The 19660-nt window shown below is 42.8% G+C and overlaps 1 protein-coding gene and 1 non-coding gene across 2 annotated transcripts in view; both read right to left on the bottom strand.

Moving 5' to 3' along the window:
- The window catches only part of LOC106563522 (myosin-binding protein C, cardiac-type), a 41287-nt gene continuing 21627 nt past the window's right edge, over positions 1-19660 (bottom strand). The window contains exons 14-30 of the mRNA XM_082957827.1: positions 18998-19163; positions 18795-18901; positions 18672-18701; positions 18407-18546; positions 16788-16947; positions 16277-16381; positions 15750-15938; positions 10639-10773; positions 9832-9999; positions 8102-8190; positions 6494-6689; positions 6034-6173; positions 4837-4996; positions 3014-3150; positions 2551-2737; positions 1038-1058; positions 1-442 (exon numbers count right to left, since the gene is read on the bottom strand). Of these exons, the coding sequence (XP_082813953.1) occupies positions 393-442; positions 1038-1058; positions 2551-2737; positions 3014-3150; positions 4837-4996; positions 6034-6173; positions 6494-6689; positions 8102-8190; positions 9832-9999; positions 10639-10773; positions 15750-15938; positions 16277-16381; positions 16788-16947; positions 18407-18546; positions 18672-18701; positions 18795-18901; positions 18998-19163 (2180 nt within the window). The 3' untranslated portion in view covers positions 1-392. The remainder of the gene's footprint in view (positions 443-1037; positions 1059-2550; positions 2738-3013; positions 3151-4836; positions 4997-6033; positions 6174-6493; positions 6690-8101; positions 8191-9831; positions 10000-10638; positions 10774-15749; positions 15939-16276; positions 16382-16787; positions 16948-18406; positions 18547-18671; positions 18702-18794; positions 18902-18997; positions 19164-19660) is intronic.
- On the bottom strand, positions 7265-7319 carry LOC123725298 (U7 small nuclear RNA). The gene has a single exon (XR_006757796.1). It is a non-coding gene; the product is annotated as a U7 small nuclear RNA (small nuclear RNA).

Raw genomic sequence — 19660 nt, 5'->3', positions numbered from 1 at the left:
TGACAAAGCTTTGCATTTATTTTTCAGACATAAAACAAATACTCTATGCCACTGATACTCAATAACCCTTTACTACAAACAATGCCAGAGTGAATCAAACAATGCAGTCCTTTGCTACTCCTCAAATTATGCCATGAAATAAATAAAGGTACAATAACCCAATGTGGATGAATGTAATGTCTTGGATGACCTACGTCAGATGATTTCACAACAGGGAACGGGGAAGATTGACATGTGCACGTAATGAGGTGGTAGTGGGACACAGGGTAATGAAAGCTAATGGATTATCTCTGGTCTCTTCACATTGAGCTGTAGTCTGGCCAGGGTCCCAGTGGAGGTCCGTGTAGGATGAGACAGGACATCCACCCTATCTTCAACCGGCTTCTTTACATCTAATCAGCCTTGTTCATCTGCTTATCCCTCTCCTCTTTGGTGATTTGAGCTGCAAGGCAATTAGTCTATGTCGTGAATCATATTTCCAATTCAAAAATCAAACATACTAGGACTTATTGTTGGTGATTAATGTAGGACTGATAATACTTCACATTGTTAGACTTTATTCAGTCTAATTATTGTCTTTTTTCATTTTATTTCTAGACTATATAAATATATTATTTATAATATCCGTACCATTTGATCAATTCTTACCACTGAGGAAATGACTGTTACTTCAATAACATTGGCATTAGAATAACATCTCCAGTTCAATTTGTTAATATCAAGATAGATTTTTCCAGAAATCTATAGCGTACAGATAAGGTAAAACGTGTCTTATCCTTTCACATTATCCAATATTTTGTCATATATTTTACCTTCTCGTACCCTTAAATTTAGTGAGATGGACCTTGCACATTGTTACATACAGTAATGTATAGTACATTTACATTTTAGTCATTTAGCAGACGCTCTTATCCAGAGCGATTTACAGAAGCAATTAGGATTAAGTATTTTGGCACACCTTTTATTATTTTCTAATTAATTCTATAATTCTATAATAATGGGATTGACCTCAGTTATTACTGAGTGTGGGGGCTTACCTTGGGGGAAAGTGCCAGGTGCTGGGAATAAAAAGGGTAGAAGCATGACAGGACACAGCATGGTGGGGTTACAGACAGAAGGAGAGACACGTCAGAAGAGATGGATCATGTAATGGTGGCAGGATCCATTTAGAACCTTTACATGTATTCCGGTGTACATTCCAAAGGTCCGTCAGCGAGTTAATATACCCTTATGAAGACATAATGATATGTCTGTGTATGTTAACATGAAATCTCAAATAGGAAGAATAGATTTACTGTATTTGCCCTTTGGAACATACTATCATTACCATGATGCATGTTCTAGAAGTAGAATTCTTCCATCTCAGATTTGATGTCCAAATGTAATATTTCATAAGGAACCCTCAAAGCATGTTTCAAATATGAGTTGGGGAGCATTCATATATTATGACATTTTCAGACATTTATATATGACTTCATATTTGATGGACACATATGTACTAAGGGTACCTGTTCCAGACAGGAAACAGAGTGAAGTACACAGGAAGTTGAAACCTTGACAATTACATCCCTATTTACGGTGGTCATAACTGTAACAATCCCCATGTACACTCAAGGGCCAGTTTATTAGGTACGCCCATCTAGTACCGGGTCGGACCCCACTTTGCCTGAATTCTTCGGGATATGGAAACATTGCTGAATTGGTTTCAAGGAACCTAACGTGTGCCAGGAAAACATTCCCCACACCATTACACCACCGCCACCAGCCTGTACTGTTGACACCAGGTAGGATGGGGCCATGGACTCATGCTGCTTACGCTGATTCCTGACTCCGCCATCAGCATGATCCAACAGGAGCCGGGATTCTTCGGACCAGGCAATGTTTTTCCACTCCTCGGTTGTCCAGTGTTGGTGATCGCGTGCCCACTGGACCCACTTCTTGTGTTTAGCTGATAGGAGTGGTACCCGGTCATCTGCTGCAAAAGCCCATCCGTGATAAGGACCAACGAGTTGTTCATTCCGAAAGGCGTTCTGCACACCGCTGCGCTGTTATTTGCATGTTTGTGACCCGCCTGTTAGGTTGCACCATTCTTGCCATTCTCCTTTGACCTCTAATGAGTTGTTTTCACCCACAGGACTACCGCTGACTGGATGTTTTTGTTTGTCACTCCATTCTCGATAAATCCTAGACACAGTCGTGCGTGAAAAGCCCAGAAGGCCGGCCGTTTCTGAGATACTGCAACCGGCCCACCTGTCACCGACGATCATATCCCGCTCAAAGTCTCTTCGGTCACTTGTTTTACCCATTCTAACATTCAATCGACCAGTAACTGGAAACCTTGATGCCTGTCTGCATGATTCATATAGCAAGCCATGGCCACATGATTCATTGCCTGTAGGAGCGAACCATTTTCATGAACAGGGTGGTGTACCTAATAAACTGGCCACTGAGCATACAAGAATGACAATGGATTTGGCAGTTGGTTGGCAGGCCAGGTGTGTTAAGGAGCTCACCAGCAGAGAAAAAATGAGTAGTGTTAGGGATACTTACGGCGAATCTCCAGCTTGCACTCCACTGCGTCTTCTCCACTGGCGTTGACTGCTTTGCACATGTACACTCCCCCGTCAAATGAGCAGGGCTTGCGGATCTCCAGGGTGAGTACGCCCTGCTTACTGAACATACGGTACTTGGCCTCGTTGGAGATGTCCATCTTGTTTTTGTACCATGTCACTTTGGGCTGAGAGAGAGAGGTTACAATGTGAACTAGATTTACCTAGAGTAATGCAAATGGAAAAACAATGAAATAACGTCTATCTGCTATAACTAAGGCTCATAGTTTTTACTGGTCAGGACATGCTTGTCGTCCCCCTACAGTACTAGTAGCAGACATGATGATAATGTAATAGTCATGCTGATTTGATGGTCATTCTGATGGTGATAAATCACTATATCATTCATGGTTAGCAGCATAGCCTTTGTCTCTGTCATTCTCGCTTGTATAGGGACATCTCACCTTGGGGATGCCTCTGACAGAGCAGCTGAGGGTGGCGTTGTAGCCTGCTATGACTGAACGGCTCACTAGAGGGTGTGTGAACTTAGGCGCCTCGGAAAAGTCATGCTCCTTGTAAGTTGGAGGCTTGTATTCGAAACCTGATGAACAGATGAACAGGTGCAGTGCTCAACTTATGTTCAGAAAGTTTATGGATTTTACACAGGTTTTTAATGAATTTCATGTGAATTCTGCTCCTACATAAACTCAGCAAAAAAAGAAACGTCCTTTCACTGTCAACTGCGTTTATTTTCAGCAAACTTAACGTGTAAATATTTGTATGATCATAACAAGACATAAACTGAACAAGTTCCACAGACATGTGACTAGCAGAAATTGAATAATATGTCCCTGAACAAAGGGGGGGAGTCCAAATCAAAAGTAACAGTCTGTGTCTGGTGTGGCCACCAGCTGCATTAAGTACTGCAGTGCATCTCCTCCTCATGGACTGCACCAGATTTGCCAGTTCTTGCTGTGAGATGTTACCCCACTCTTCCACCAAGGCACCTACAAGTTCCTGGACATTTCTGGGGGGAATGACCCTAGCCCTCACCCTCCGATCCAACAGGTCCCAGACGTGCTCAATGGGATTGAGATCCGGGCTCTTCGCTGGCCATGACAGAACACTGACATTCCTGTCTTGCAGGAAATCACGCACAGAATGAGCAGTATGGCTGATGGCATTGTCATGCTGGAGGGTCATGTCAGGATGAGCCTGCATGAGGGGTACCACATGAGGAAGGATGTCTTCCCTGTAACGCACAGTGTTGAGATAGCCTGCAATGACAACAAGCTCAGTCCGATGATGCTGTGACACACTTCCCCAGACCATGACGGAGCCTCCACCTCCAAATCGATCCCGCTCCAGAGTACAGGCCTCGGTGTAACGCTCATTCCTTTAAAGTTAAATGCGAATCCGATCATCACCCCTGGTGAGACAAAACCGCGACTCGTCAGTAAAGAGCACTTTTTGCCAGTCCTGTCTGATCCAGCGACGGTGGGTTTGTGCCCATAGGCAACGTTGTTGCCGGTGATGTCTGGTGAGGACCTGCCTTACAACAGGCCTACAAGCCCTCAGTCCAGCCTCTCTCAGCCTATTGCGGGCAGTCTGAGCACTGATGGAGGGATTGTGCGTTCCTGGTGTAACTTGGGCAGTTGTTGTTGCCATCCTATACCTGTCCCGCAGGTGTGATGTTCTGATGTACCGATCCTGTTGCGGTGTTGTTACACGTGGTCTGCCACTGCGAGGACGATCAGCTGTACGTCCTGTCTCCCTGTAGCGCTGTCTTAGTCGTCTCACAGTACGGACATTGCAATTTATTGCCCTGACCACATCTGCAGTCCTCATGCCTCCTTGCAGCATGCCTAAGGCACGTTCACGCAGATGAGCAGGGACCCTGGGCATCTTTCTTTTGGTGTTTTTCAGAGTCAGTAAAAGGCCTCTTTAGTGTCCTAAGTTTTCATAACTGTGACCTTAATTGCCTACCGTCTGTAAGCTGTTAGTGTCTTAACGACCGTTCCACAGGTTCATGTTCATTAATTGTTTATGGTTCATTGAACAAGCATGGGAAAACAGTGTTTAAACCCTTTACAACGAAGATCTGTGAAGTTATTTGGATTTTTACAAATTATCTTTGAAAGACAGGGTCCTGAAAAAGGGATGTTTCTTTTTTTGCTGAGTTTGCATACACAATGACCATGTTAAATGCATAACTATTGTTTGTTTATAGTTGTGATGTCAGAGTGGTATTACTGTCATGAACGGTGCGCCAAGTATGGGAGCCCACCTGTTTTCTGGATGTAGGCACTGTCTGCTGAGAAGCAGGGCTCTAGGCTGAGGCCTACCATGTTCACAGCGTAGATACGGAAGATGTATTCATTCCCCATGATGAGATCAGCCACCACACAGTTAGTTCGCCTATATAGCTCATAGACAGTGTACCATTCCTGAAAACCAACCACATTTTAGTCAAAATCTTCATTTTTAAGTGAGACCTTATTTTAGGGCTACCAAAATACTACAGAACAACTAAACCACAATGTCAGTGTAACGTGTCTTGAGAGAATGAGAATGCATGCCAACTCCTATGAGTGTTTGCCAAACAAAGGGGCCCAACTGTGTTATATTTAGCAATGGGGCATCTCTGATATCCAATTGAGATATTGTTCTTTGTAACATGATAATCTCATATCTCACAGCCTGCCATTGTGAGATGGAGGAAATTAATTGGGTCTAATAATGACTTGTGTGAAACCTGAACAGGGAGCTTTTTATTTAGCCACTAACCTTGCAGCTCAGAAGTACAATGGGTTTCCATCACTACACAGACAAGCCATGTCCAGTATGAGGCCAAGGCTGGGGGCTAAAAACAGGGTGTGCTTGGCTTGCTGTGCTCTGGGTGGCTGCCTGGGGTGGTGGAAGGTGGCAGTTGGAGCTCAAACAAACAGGCCCAGAATGCAGTTCTCCTTGCCCACAAAGGCTCTCTGCCTAGCTGTGGCTGACTGTGTGTCACAAGGGAGGGTAAAATACCCCTCGGTGACCATGTAGCATTCTTCCCGTCACATAGTGTACATACATTAGTCAATTATGGCCATGTGTCAGAGAGCTTAGATACCTTGCCTTGCCAATGGCATGGTTATTAAACCCAACGTTCTAACACTCAGAGCTTGGCATAGTTCACTCTGAGCCCAGCCAGAGAACTAACAGATAATTATCAGGCAGCTCGCCCTCTCACACACACACTGGGATGACCTCTGTGTGTCAGTTAGAAAATAAATATTAGCCTAATCATCATTTAGAATATAGATCATGCTTTCCTGAACCTGCCATGTGTGGGGCAGTGTATGATCTTCGTATAACCTTACTCATTTAATATTGTCTGACCAATATTAATTGCTAGTTTTCTGTCGTATATGAACCTCTTGCACAAATTAATGAGGAGAACATTTTCATGTTAGACACTGCCCAGCAGATTGACTCTCACCATGGTCTTCTTGTCAGCCTTCTGAACCATGTAGCCGGTTATTTCACAATTTCCATTGTCCTTGGGTGGCTTCCACTCCAGAGCCACGTTAAAGCCCCAAACATCCATGATCTTCAGTTTCTCTGGAGACCCAGGCAAATCTAAAGATAAGAAATAATATTTATCGAGTCAACATACTGTACCATAACTTTACCTTAAACTCCAATTCAATCAATCACAGAGAAAGGTAAACCACACGGTGGGTACATGTAGAATATTGTTTACGCTGTATTTTAGGGGCAGGTGTGGTTTTGTTTCAATATCCACTGATAATGTCGGCAAAGGGACCAGCTTACGGGATGTGTCAGTTTCATAGTTAACTCAGATACAGCATAAACCCATTCTGAGTGAACTGATAGTGCCACTGATCAATCATAAAACATTTCTATTCCAAACCATTAGAGTTGTGAGGATTCCTCACCGACTATCTGAATTGAGATGCTGGCTGTGTCCTCAACATTCTCAATCTGCAGCTTGACTTCGTACTTCCCAGAGTCCTTCCTCTCTGACTTGCGGATGAATAGGATTGTGTCGGTGTCGCTGTTCCGGATGCTGACCTGCTTTGGGTTCAGAGGCTCCCCATCTTTACTCCAGGTGATCACAGGCCTAGGCTTGCCCTAAAATAAAAAATAATTGAGATTGGAAATTAAACATTCTAATATTTTTTAGAAAGACTTAACAAGATTCTGGAGGACTGCAGTACAAGTAAGTTAATATGTGTGAAATATTGGTTTTCCTCAATAACCTACGTTTACTAAATAATCAATACAGTTCCAGGGGTGATGATGATTTCAGTACATCTCCAGACCAATACATTTGAAATATTATATTGTTCAGATATTTTTATGGCAAATTTGAACCTAGATAAGTGTTCCTAATGAATACAGTAGATGGTGGTACATTTGGAGGTGGCCCAGACTCCTTGGCTTGTGGTTTTCAGCAGTTACTCACTGAGCTGCTTAAGAGAATCATGTCTGTATCAGTTATCAGTCTGTCAATTGCATGTGTTACTAGGATACAGTTTCAAAACTGAAGCTGTATGTATTTATAGTCTTGAGGGAAAAGCAGAAACAAATAAAGAGACATAGCGTGATTTACTGTAGTATCCTGTAGTATTTACTGTAGTGTTTTTGCAGTCATTACTGTAGTATTTACTATAGTGTTTTTGTTCAATTATCTTTGACATACAAAAGGGGGCTTTCTCCTTGAGGAAACCTACTGGACAAATACTAAAAGAGCAAATTTTCCAAAACCTGTAGATAGGTAGGACTGGGGTCTGAACAGATAGTTCAGAGCCTCTGCTCTTTTCTATAACCTGTAGTGAACACAGTATGGTCTATACTTGGCATGTAGGTTTCTCACTTATGGGTGGCACAAATTGGGTTATGAGGGAGGGGAATATGAACATGAAATACTGTAGTATTACTACACATAAAAAACTAATGTTTTTGCGGACTGTAGTGTTTTGCAGACATTACTGTAGTATTTACTACAGTATTTTTGGGTGCGGATAAAACTGTAGTGTTTACTATAGTATTCTACAGTATACTACAAAATGCTATAGCAAATACAGATGTAGGATCTTATTTGGGCCTGTTTGCTACAGCAGGAAAATAATTCTGCAGTATCAGGACGTGAATTATTATGTGGATTTAAATTAATGGACATTTTTGTTGAAAAATGAAGCCTTTTTAAACCTCAAATACACTACAAGTGTTCAATTTCCTGCATTTCTGAAAAGTTATCCTGCAACAGGGTGGTCAAATTAAGATCTGTACTACATATGACCGAGGGATACTACAGTGTGTTTAATTCTATAGTAAGTAGGCCTACTGTAGTATTCTACAGTAAACTGTATTGTTTCATGGGGTAGCACTATTCCATAACTCAATGTGCACCAAAGAAAAGGAAATAGCCATTTCTAGTTCCTAAGTCATTCAACATATTTCTCATATGGGCAAGGGCACCAGCATATATACAGTACATTCATCCTATAGAGTGTGAAGGATGTACTCTAGCTAGCCCATACCTGGAAAGGGATCACAAGGTTGATTGTCTCCTCCACTTTCTTGATGAGGGTCTGGCGGAGATTTCTAGGAATCCAGATTTTGGGTTTCTCTGTGAACAAAAATATCATAAGATGTCAATGAATAAAAGTGTTTGGGTACAATTTTGTGGTGTGCGTTTACGGGGAAAGTGGTAGACTTGAGCAGTATACCGTCTCCTCAATACTGTCAATCAGGGTTGTGAATTTGGGCTGGCTTTAGGACCATGCAGACACCTCGGAGTGGGCGGGAAGGCTGTTTGCAGTGAACAGCCCGACTTTTCTCTCAAAACAGTGCAGAGGTGGAAGATGGCTGTAAATTACTTGGTAACTGCTGTTTGACTTGAAACTAAACTCAAGTTTTGAATCCCGGTGCTGATCTAGTGCGTAGCAGCTAATTGCTGTAAGACATGTTGCTGAAGAATGTAATTTATGTCCCTTATCAACTGAGGTGAATGAAGCTACAGCAGCCAAGGTGATAATGGCTGGAGTCAATTGTTGTCAATTGCTTGTTTTTGCTGTTCTCTGAATAGCATTTTTGAGTTTTTAAATTGTGTACGAATGCAGTAAATATAATAAATAAAGTTACTTTGCATTTAGCTAGCGTCCGCTATGGGAATTGTTTTTGGGGAAAAAATACTGCCGTTGTGTGCACTGCCAGTAATACCGTATACCCTGCTATGGTACAGGAACAGTCTGAAGGTATGAAAATCTGCATACCGCCCAACCCTAGAAGGTGGTTCATGGCTCAGACTTTTCCCTGAGACTGGAAGTACCACAATACCTTTCAACTATCACTTTTAGCTTGATGGCACCATTACTGGTCTAATGAGTTACTGTTCATGTACATTGACCAATTGCCTGTGAGGTAATAGTAAGTGTGAGTTGACAACATCAAGTGCTTTTCAGTGCAATTCCATGGTAACAGTGGCACAGACTTTCACTCTAAAATGTATGTCAAACAAAAACCAATAATTGGAGAGTTAAACAAACCATAAAACTCTATGCACAAGGACTACTTTTAACAATGTTGCAAAAACACATTTACTTAAAGAACAGTGCAGATGCAGAGTTTCGTAACAGAATGAGAGTTTGTGCCATCATTCTGTTACCAAACTTTGCATCTGCACTGTTCAACAAGTAAATGTGTTTTTGTTTAACTTTGCAATCATTGATTTTTGTTTGACATACATTTTAAGGTGACAAATCTGAGTCTCAGTGTCACTCTGTTACCGTGGAATTGCCTTACTGCCAATCAGCACTTAGTGATAGTATCATCCTGTCAGCAAGCGGAAAGGCCGGGGGCTTCAGTGTGCATCTGAGACCTCAAAATACATCTCACAGCTAATCTGTTAGGTGCTGAGAGCGAAATAGCTGATGACCTTGGCAATGTATGTATGTTCCCAAACATGATCTGTGAGCCCTGAGATCCATGTAGGGTAGTGGAGGCTAACTTCACGCCTCATCAGCTAAATATCTCAAACTGTAGAGAAATAGGAGAGAGGAGACCACAGCAGGACACCCCACTTACTTTCCATTTCAACCTTTAGGTTTTGAACAAACTCATGATGTCTTACTCTTACAGTGCAAGTGTTTTAGGAACTTCCCTGGTAAAAAATATATTTATGTTTTGTACATGTTTGGACTTTACGCTCATTGTATGGGAGGGAGGGTAAAATGGGATTAGTTTTAGTCAATCATAGGGGAATGCTTACGCATGATCTCGCGGATAGTGACGGCCTGTGCTAGGGAGGTAGGTGCACTGGGCCCTGCCATGTTGTAGGCTTTGACACGGAACTGCATCTTCTCCCCAGTCGGCAGGTCCCGGATGATCACAGATGTCCTTTCTGTCAGACCCTCGAAAGCTGGCACCCATTCATCAGCTGTGGGCAAGAGACGGCCAGACAGACTTGTCAAAACGCAACATCCGAAGAAATCTCAGTGCCCCATCCCTATATGTCATCACAACTAGGGCTGCCTTCATGGATTGAGTTAGAACATTGATGTGCAGCTGGCCAGCATAGCCAGCCCTGAAGGGATTGCTTTAATTACATAAGCATTGTGCTAATGGTCCCTGGCTCAAACCACTCTTGACAACTTAGGCCTTTGGTGTTGTCAGACTAAAACCAAAGCTTTTTAGATAATGGCTCGTCATGGAAAGTGTGATACAGCTAGCAAGTGTCGTTTTATGTAAGAGGGTCAAATGTTGGACATTTTGCTGCATTTGTATTTGTTTGGATTTATTTGACAGTTTTTCTATATTGTTAGGTTGGTTTTTAAATAATGTGTTCCTAATTGAAATACTCTCTTCAACAGCTTTCATGCCATCCTCCTCCTTATCTACCCAGATATTGTGTGTGTGTGTGTGTGTGTGTGTGTGTGTGTGTGTGTGTGTGTGTGTGTGTGTGTGTGTGTGTGTGTGTGTGTGTGTGTGTGTGTGTGTGTGTGTGTGTGTGTGTGTGTGTGTGTGTGTCAGGGATCAAAATATTGAATGCCAGACCCTCCTGGACCCCAGTACTCACAGCCCTCCTTGCAGTACTCGACCCCATAGCCATCCAGCTCCGACGAGCCCAGATGCTCCGGGGTTCTCCACTTCAGTGAGATGGTAGTGTCACTGATGTCATCCACGCACAGGCCGACAGGCTCACTGGTTGGGGCTTAGAGAGAGAGAGAGAGGGACACAAGAAAGGAAGAGAGAGGGAGATCAGCAACATTATTCTAGTCTAAATAAGAAATCAATGACAAGAAAAAAGACATCAATAGTTCTATATGTTATGTCACAGGATGTGACTGTAAAGAAGACATGTTGCAAAACAGAGAAGGAAACATTTCAGTGTCAGCAGGTGTCAAGGCAGGATATTTTTTATTGTGGATTTACTGCTACCTGTAACTGATGCCTCAGCATCAAGGCAGCTTAACTTAGCTGCAGATAAAGTGCAGTGTTGCTACAGGTAGCAGCCATGTAAACTAGGGTCCTCCAATAAAAGCATGAGTCACTTCCTGAAATACAGTGTCTCCAACCTTACCGCAACCCATGTGTTAAGCTCCCCTGCAGGCTAGCTGACATGGAGCTAGCACATTGGAGATTTAGTATGGACCTTGCAGGCTCCCGAGTGGCGCAGCAGTGTAAGGCACTGCATCTCAGTGCTTGAGGTGTCACTACAGACACCCTGGTTTGAATCCAGGCTGTATCACAACCGGCTGTGATTGGGAGTCCCATAGGGTGGCGCACAGTTGGCACAGCGTCGTCCGGCTTTGGCTGGTGTAGGTCGTCATTGTAAATAAGAATTTGTTCTTAACTGACTTACCTAGTTAAATCAAGGTTAAATAAATAATACGCAAATCCAAGCCACTCCATTTAGGATGGTATGTATTCATTTGTGGATGTCCATTACCCATTTCATATGACATGTTTACTAATTACAATTCGTATTACATGTTACGAATTTCTAAAACGAACAATGTGTTACGGATTTGCGACACGTTCAATATATTACGAATTTGCAAAACGTTTGATATGTTAGAAATTCTAGCTAGGTGGCTGGGGGGTTAACGTTAGCTAGCTGGCTAACCTTAGCTAGGCTAGGGATTATGGTTTGGGGTTAGGGTTAAGGTTAAGTTTATGAGTTAGGTTAAAGGGTTAGATCAGGGGAAGGGTTAGCTAAAAGGGTTAAGGTTGTGGTTAGGGTTATCTAACATGCTTAGTTGCAAAGTAGCTCAACACTCGTAAGTAGTTGAAAAGTTGCTAAAATGCTAAAGTTATCCATGATGAGATTCAAACTTGCAACCTTTGGGTTGTTAGACGTTCACGTTATGCTAACTTGCTAAGTAGTTGCAAAGTAGCTCAAAAGTAGTAAGTAGTTGAAAAGTTGCTAAAATGTTGAAGTTTTCCATGATGAGATTCAAACTCACAACCTTTGGGTTGCTAGACGTTTGCGTTATATGCCTACCCATCTACCCCGACCAACCACCCTACTTTTGTTTTTTCCCATAGGTAACAATCTGTCTTCTGTAACCATCAGTGGAGGTTGCTGAGGGGAGGCCGGCTCATAATAATAGCCAGAACAGAGTAAAAGGAATGGCATCAAACACATGGAAACCACGTGTTTGATGTATTTGATACCATTCCAATTATTCTGCTCCAGCCATTACCATGAGCCCGTCCTCCCCAATTATGGTGCCACCAACCTCCTGTGGTAACCATACCAAACATGACATATCATACTAATATCAGTGTTTTGGATTTACCTTTACTATGTTACGTCTAGTCTATGAGACAAGGCTGCAATACTGGACTAGCTGCATCACTGCTACTATGGAAACCATTCAGTCCCTATAAATTTTAATGTCATGTTCAAGTCACCATTTTTCTTAGAAAATGGGTAAATAACAATGGAGAAACAAATGGAGAGTATCTCACACATTTTTTGTTTACATCCAAGAGTCTAAAGATTTATTTCATGAATAATCCTCCAAATATCAAGAGAGAGACCTGAGGTCATTTGTAATTTGTTTGTCATAGCTGATTTGTACCACATAAACAGTTTGTATGTAACAACACATTAGCACATAGAGACATCCTGCAAAAGCAGCCTAAAATAAGCTCAAGCTGACAGCCATCAGAGGTTGAGTTACAGAGTTGCCTTGCCCCCGAGCCCATGGTCCCATGTCACAGGTTAACCAGACAGGGGGCCATGTAGGCACGTACTAGAGGTCAGAGTGCAGTCTGTGTTTAAAGGGTCAGACTGAATGGGAAAGACCAACCGGTGGCTAACGGCAGTACAGGAACACAGCAAACATAATACTTTGATAAACTTCCTTTTCATCTTTTTAGCCAACACACGAACAACAACATAGGAAAGTCTGTTAGTAGAAAACTTTTCTTCTCTTTTGCGCCTGTGAGTTTTAATACAGAGAGACAAGATATACATTAAACAACAAACATCTCTGATTTACCAATGAAGGTGGCACTGTTCATTCCTACTTATATTGCCCTTTACAATAACAGTAAAAAAGAGAACAGAACCTCAGAAACCACAGCCAGGGTCTACCTTCTATCTTATTATCATAATTATTATCATCATTAAAGAAATCCCAGTATTTATTACAGCACAAACCATGCCCCTAATAGTTGACCCTAGCTTAGAGAAAAATAAATCAATGCCTACTCCTTGGAGGTTCCGGCTCTGGTACGGGCTCTGGTGCCGGGGAAGGCTCTGGTGGGGCACCCTCTGCTGGAGGAGCTCTATCGGCTGGTGGGTCTCCTTCTGCCGGAGAGGCCCCATCCTCAGCTGGGGGTGCCGGAGCTGGGGCTCCTTCTGCTGGGACTGGCTCTGCTGCGGGTGCTGCTGGCTCAACAGGGGCCTCTGGTGCTGGATCTGGGGCTGGTTCCTCTGGAGGAGGTGCTGCTGATGCCTCTGGCTTGGCCTCCCCCTCTGTCGGTGCCTTTGCTGCACCATCCACTGGAACCTCCTCCGTTGCCGGCTTCTTCTCGGCCATCTTTGGCAGCATTGGCTTGGTCATCCTTGAATAAGGTTAAGATAGTTCTGTTCGAAGTGAGCTTGTCGTACTCCTCCTGTTCCTTGTCTCCCACACGCCTCAATCTACTCTGCTGCTGCTCCTCTTTCTCTCTCTCTCTCTGTTCTGCCTCAGTGATAGCACTCAACAGCAGCAGTTCAGCTGGGTCAATGTCCTCCCAGAGCAGCCTCAACAGTAGCAGCTAGCCCCTGTGTTCTAAGCAGCTGGTCCCAGCCCCGCCGCGCGCTTACATGCCATTATTTATAGAGGGGGATGCCGCGGATAGTTTCCTAATCAGCTGTCTTACGAGAGATGGGTCCGTCCGGATACCTCGATGTTCACACTCACATCCCGGAGAAGGAGAAGGTAGAAGGGGACCCAAGGTAAAAGAATAAGAGACACAGCAAAGAGAGCCCCTTAATTCAACCAGACTCTGATTTCTGTCCTGAAAACACCTCCAGTCTTATTTTAGCCAGCGTCTACCCAAACATGTTTTCCTTACAAGCACAAGTCTGCATGCCATGGGAACCAAATGTCAAGATGACCATGTGTTGTTGTTGAGTGGTTGCAGGTGCCTGTTGTGATTCCATAGTAGACCTTACATGGCTTAGGGGATATGTGAACTTAACTCTCAGTAGCCGAACCCCCAAGACAATTCACTGTAGTGATAGACCGCACTGACGTCAATACTTCAAGATGAAAACAGTTTTGCACATTTTCAATTAAAATCATGTAAAAAATACATACAATTTGATACATCAAATTGGTAATTTTGTGACATATTAGTGCAACTGTATTATCAAGGAAGTAATATCAACATTATCTTCAGAGAATACAGGTATGTAGCTGCAGTCAGAACATTGGGGTTGTTTCGTCTGTTTTTATGCTCTGTTTATGTTCCGTGGTCAGCTCACAGCAGGTCAGTGTGAGTGTAAATCACACATCAGTCATCTCTGCCAGGACTAAAGTTGTGTTTATGTGACAGTGTGACAATACATGCACACAATAATATGATTATTGTGAATAGACGGATGAATATAATAGTTTGATTAAAACGTTTACATGCAATGTAAGAAGAAGGATTTTCCTAATAATCCTGTTTACATGGACACATCTGAAATCAGGCTTCCTGAAGGGACTTTAATAAATGCACAAAATCACCAATCAAAATAAAAATTCTACCACAGTGACCATGTTATTTTTGGGAAGCCTATTTCATTCTGAGTCCGGACATATACAGTTTGTATGTGAGAACTATTTCTAAGATGCATATTTTCAGTTTGCACACACAGGTTTGCACACACCTCTCTGCATTATTCATCTACATGGGCTAGCTCAGACTGTGTTAGGTTACAGTATGTGAGGTGTTAGGTTACAGTATGTGAGGTGTTAGGTTACAGTATGTGAGGTGTTAGGTTACAGTATGTGAGGTGTTAGGTTACAGTATGTGAGGTGTTAGGTTACAGTATGTGAGGTGAATTGCTTCTCATAAGTAATGGTTTAATTTAATTGATTTGGCATAATACATGATTGCGTTGTAAAGATACATGCTTTCAGACCACTGTGCCCTCTTGTGGTAACTTCCCTCGCGCACAAGAGGGAGGCTTGCGCTGCTGGTGCTGGCACAAGCGCAGATCAAATGCATTGCTGGGACTCCGATTAAGCCGTTTACACATGTCCTAATAATTCAAAAGATTACTTAGAGAACCCGTGTTTAATTGGCATATGTTTACTTCGATTTTGACCTTACCTCGATTAAGTGTAAGGTGTTTACCTGACTTACCATACTGGTCCTACTGCCATAATTAGTTTAATATCAAATTATTAGTGTGCATGTAAACGTAATCATATGACTGGCGAGTGACTGATACCTTTAGCTGACTTGGCCCCACCAGAGCACGCGCCAATATGATGACCATTCATCCCATGAATCATTCTCCACCGCCCAAAGTTTACACCAACAAGTTTTGAAAGCTGACACCTATCTGTTTGCATTTTGAATGACCTGATTGTACGAGGTGCTACATGGAACAAAATGTATTTCCCCATCCCTCAAACAGGCAAGTTCAATTTCATAGATGTCCATAAAAGAAAATCACATAGGAGGGGAACTCACCCACTGGGATGAAGGGTTGTGAGGCAGCGCTGTGACATGACATGCCAATGGCGTTCACTGCATAGACACGCATCTCATATTCCACACCCTCTATCATCCTCTTGGCCTCATAGGTAGTATCAGTGTAGGGGTCAAAGTTCAGCTTCATCCACCTGTAGCTCTTCTTCTTCTTCCTCTCCAGCACATAGCCTGGGAAGAAAAAGTCAAACATTGTTACTATAGACATCACAGGAAGTTGGTGGCACCTTAATGGTTGCAGCGGAATTAGTGGAATGGTGTTAAATACATCAAACACATGACTTCCATGTGTCTGATGCCATTCCATTCGTTCAGTTCTGTTACAGCCATTATTATGAGCCGTCATCCCAGCAGCCTCCACTGATAGACATGTGACTGTACCTGTCAATATACTATAATCAAACTACAAATTGTTTTCTCTACACATGTTTGCTGTAAACAAGTGAGCATTGTGTATGCCTGAACATAAGATCTGGTAAGACATTATGCACGCTACTGTATATCCTCACCAATGATCGGGTTGCCACCATCTGACTTAGGGGGGTCCCACTGGACAACGCAGGAGTCCTCTCCAACACTGAGGATCCTTGGGGCCGAGGGAGGGTCTGGCGCATCTGAGGAAAAGAAAAGGCTATTAAAAAAAAAACATGAATAAGATGACTTGGGACTATAAGGTTCTATCTGCAAAAATATGATTCTGAGATAGTTGGCTTTAAAGTTTCAAACCTTCATTGGTTTGAATGGTGTCCGCAATTTTTATCTAGTATTCTTTTGGACAACAAAATGCATTGGGGTATTTAGAGTACTATATAGGTAGAGAACATTGAACAGTACAAGGCTATGACAATAACTTCATTTGGACAAAAATGCAGATAGAACCTTTGTCCCAAGTTCAAGAAGTGTAAAATACAGGATAAGCAAGTTACAACCTGATTCAACTAATGTCTCTCATCTCTTTGACTAATGACAGAAAGAAAAATGTATCAACAAAAATCCTTGTGGACAGTGGTTGCATCTTACCAACAACTTTGACGTTAATGTCAGCTTTGTCCTCCCCAGCAGGGTTCCGCACAATCACAGAGTAGAGGCCCTCGTCCTGTTTATCCGCTCCCTCAATAGTGAAGATACAGTGTCCCTTGGTGCTCTCCACGTGGAGCCTTCCATCTCCCTCTGTCATCACCTGACTCATAAGGACAGCAGATCATTAGTGGAGTCATTCTCATTCAACTGAACTAAAGGGATCAATTCCAATTCGTAATAGAACCGTTTTTATCATCTGATCTGGGGTGTATTCATTAGTGCACACCGTTGCAAACAAGAGTTTCTTAAAGGACAAATTCAGGTAGGTCCCTCCTTGCTTCGGCTTGCTTGTTTCCGGTCTGTTGTAGTGAACATAACCTTGATGATACTGTTTATTGTCAAAGCCAAAAAAGGATGAAATACACTTTCCAAGACACATTGGCTGGAAAGGATTTACCTGGTCATGCTTTTTGGCATGAAAACCAACCACACTGGGAGGTTTACTCATAGACTCAGCTGAAATGTTCATGCAAAAGCAGCTATAATACTTACAGTTCTGCCATGGTGTCACCCCTTCGATGTCTTTCATTTCAGCAAAATATTTCGAACATGCTCTTACCTGATCGTCATGAAAGTATGAAACTGCATGCATTGTTTAATTAGCATTGAATGCTGTGTTAAGTTATCAGGCAACATGTTGCCACCCAGGCCTCTATTGGTACAGACAAAATAAAATCCTTGACGTTTTGACGTGAACAGTGTGTGAGAGCATGAGGAATAAAAAGTAACAGGGATGTCAGAAGAGAAAGAAGGACAGCATGAGACTGACAAAAATGCACTAAACGAAATATACATCGGAAAGAGATGCATTTTTTGGAACCCAGGTGTTATGGAGAGAAGTAGTAACACAGAGATTGAAAAGAGACATGCACAGGCCTCAGCGTTGGTGTTTAGGGCCACACTCACATCCCCATCCTTGATGCTCCATGTTTCTGCCGCCACCTCAGAGCCAGCCTACATGAGCAGAGTAAAGCAGTAAGGGTGCTGAAGAGGAGGCCAGAGGGTATTCCCCTCTTGTCCTCCCCTTCTCACCAACTAACCTCCCGTTCCCCGCAATCAACCAGTCACCTGCAGGCATTTAGGTCATGTGATCACCTGCAGACCTCCTACCTGTTGGGATGGGTGAGGAAGGGACCCTCTCACCATGAAAGTGAAACAATTAGTCAATTCATAAATTAAAAAGGTTGACAATGGAGAACATGGGAAACCACAGAGTTGAAAGTGGAAAACAAGGTCAATCCCATAGCTGATAGTGAAAAAACAAGGAAAGAAACATTAATAATTAAGCTAGTCAACAGTATGTGGCCACTGGTAGTGGAAGAGTTAATTGTATGAGTGAACATACAAAGTAGCAGACAGCCTATGACTTACTAATGGGGCAGACAAAACAACATGGTTCAGTCTTCTCACAGCAAGCCTTACCTGATCATCTGTACAGTCATTGGAACTGAGGTAGTCTCTCCTAAACATCCACTGGCCAGAGGCCAGCGTTCACACAAGATTGGAATAGAGGCTATGTGCTAGCCTGTGTGGCTAATGAGGAAAACCAGCAACTTTACCTTTTCTCCCTTTGTCCAGATCACAGTAGGCGCTGGGTCTCCAGTGATGGGCACGTCCAGTCGCAGCTTGTTCCCAGCCACCACCACTATGGTGGAGTCGGCCGTGTGACCCATGCAGTCCAGGTGGATCTTTGGAGGATCTTCAGGAGTAAAGAATGATGGACATGCAACATATGTAAATGTATTCTTAATCCGGCAATCCAAGACATATAATCTTTGCAATTGAATAAGAGGCTCCGAGGATGAAGAATAAACCATGGTATACCTTGGCGAGGCACATAATCAATCTTGACCTCTGAAAAGCAGACAAACACGCAATTAATTTATTAGATGAAAATGATCATTACGAAATGTAGGGGCACATGACATGGTGTAATTGTAAAGGTACCCAGGAAGTTGAGTTTGGCTGAGAGGTTGAATGCGTAACCCTCTGGAACAAAGGTGTAGTCACCCTGGTCCTCGGGTTTGACGTCATCAATAGTGAGTTTGTGGATCCTTCAGTGAGAGAACATAATTTTCAATAGTATTTGTCCAACTACTCAACAAACCTTCTGATCCTACTCAGTACAACAGTATGGATACCATTCTCACCTGCCAATGTGTGTAATATGGGTCCTGGCATCGGCCTTCACTTCCACGCCGTTCTTGTACCAGATACCCTTCACAGTCTCATCTGAGACCTCACACTTAAACACAGCCTCGTCCTTTGCCTTCACCGTGAGGTCAGCAATGTTCTGGTACACCTCCAGTTCCTTCTCTAAAGGGTCAGAGGTCAGAGGTCAGAGATGATTCACAATGTATGTTGTATATGAAGTATTTCACAGTATGGGTGTGTTCATTATGATCCAAGGTTTTTCTGGGGGACTTTTACTAGGGAATCCTAGGTGACATTGATATACTGTATAGTATACAGTATACAGTATATACAACACCAGATGCATAGAGGATAGGGCATCTGATCCACACAGGAAACAAATACTTTTAGACATCAATGGACGCTGCAAGCTCAATCCGCAATGATCAATGTAAACTACTCCACTCTTAGTGAAGGTTACAGCAGAATGAAGTTAGCAGACAGGAGCAATGAGAAGCTGCTCCCAAGAGCATAATGGGATTGGCAGCTTGTAATTCTTGGCAATGGCTAAGTTTGAATAGAGGCCCAGATAAACTATTGTTGTAAGGCGGGCCAGACACCAGACATCATCTTTAAATTCAACTAAACACAACAACCCCTGAGCGACACACAACAAAATA

Source organism: Salmo salar, chromosome 11 (genome assembly GCF_965601325.2).
Source record: "Salmo salar chromosome 11, fSalSal1, whole genome shotgun sequence".
Classification (NCBI taxonomy): Eukaryota; Metazoa; Chordata; class Actinopteri; order Salmoniformes; family Salmonidae; genus Salmo; species Salmo salar.
Note: the sequence above shows the minus strand (reverse complement) of the source record. Positions and strands in the feature narration are given on the sequence as shown.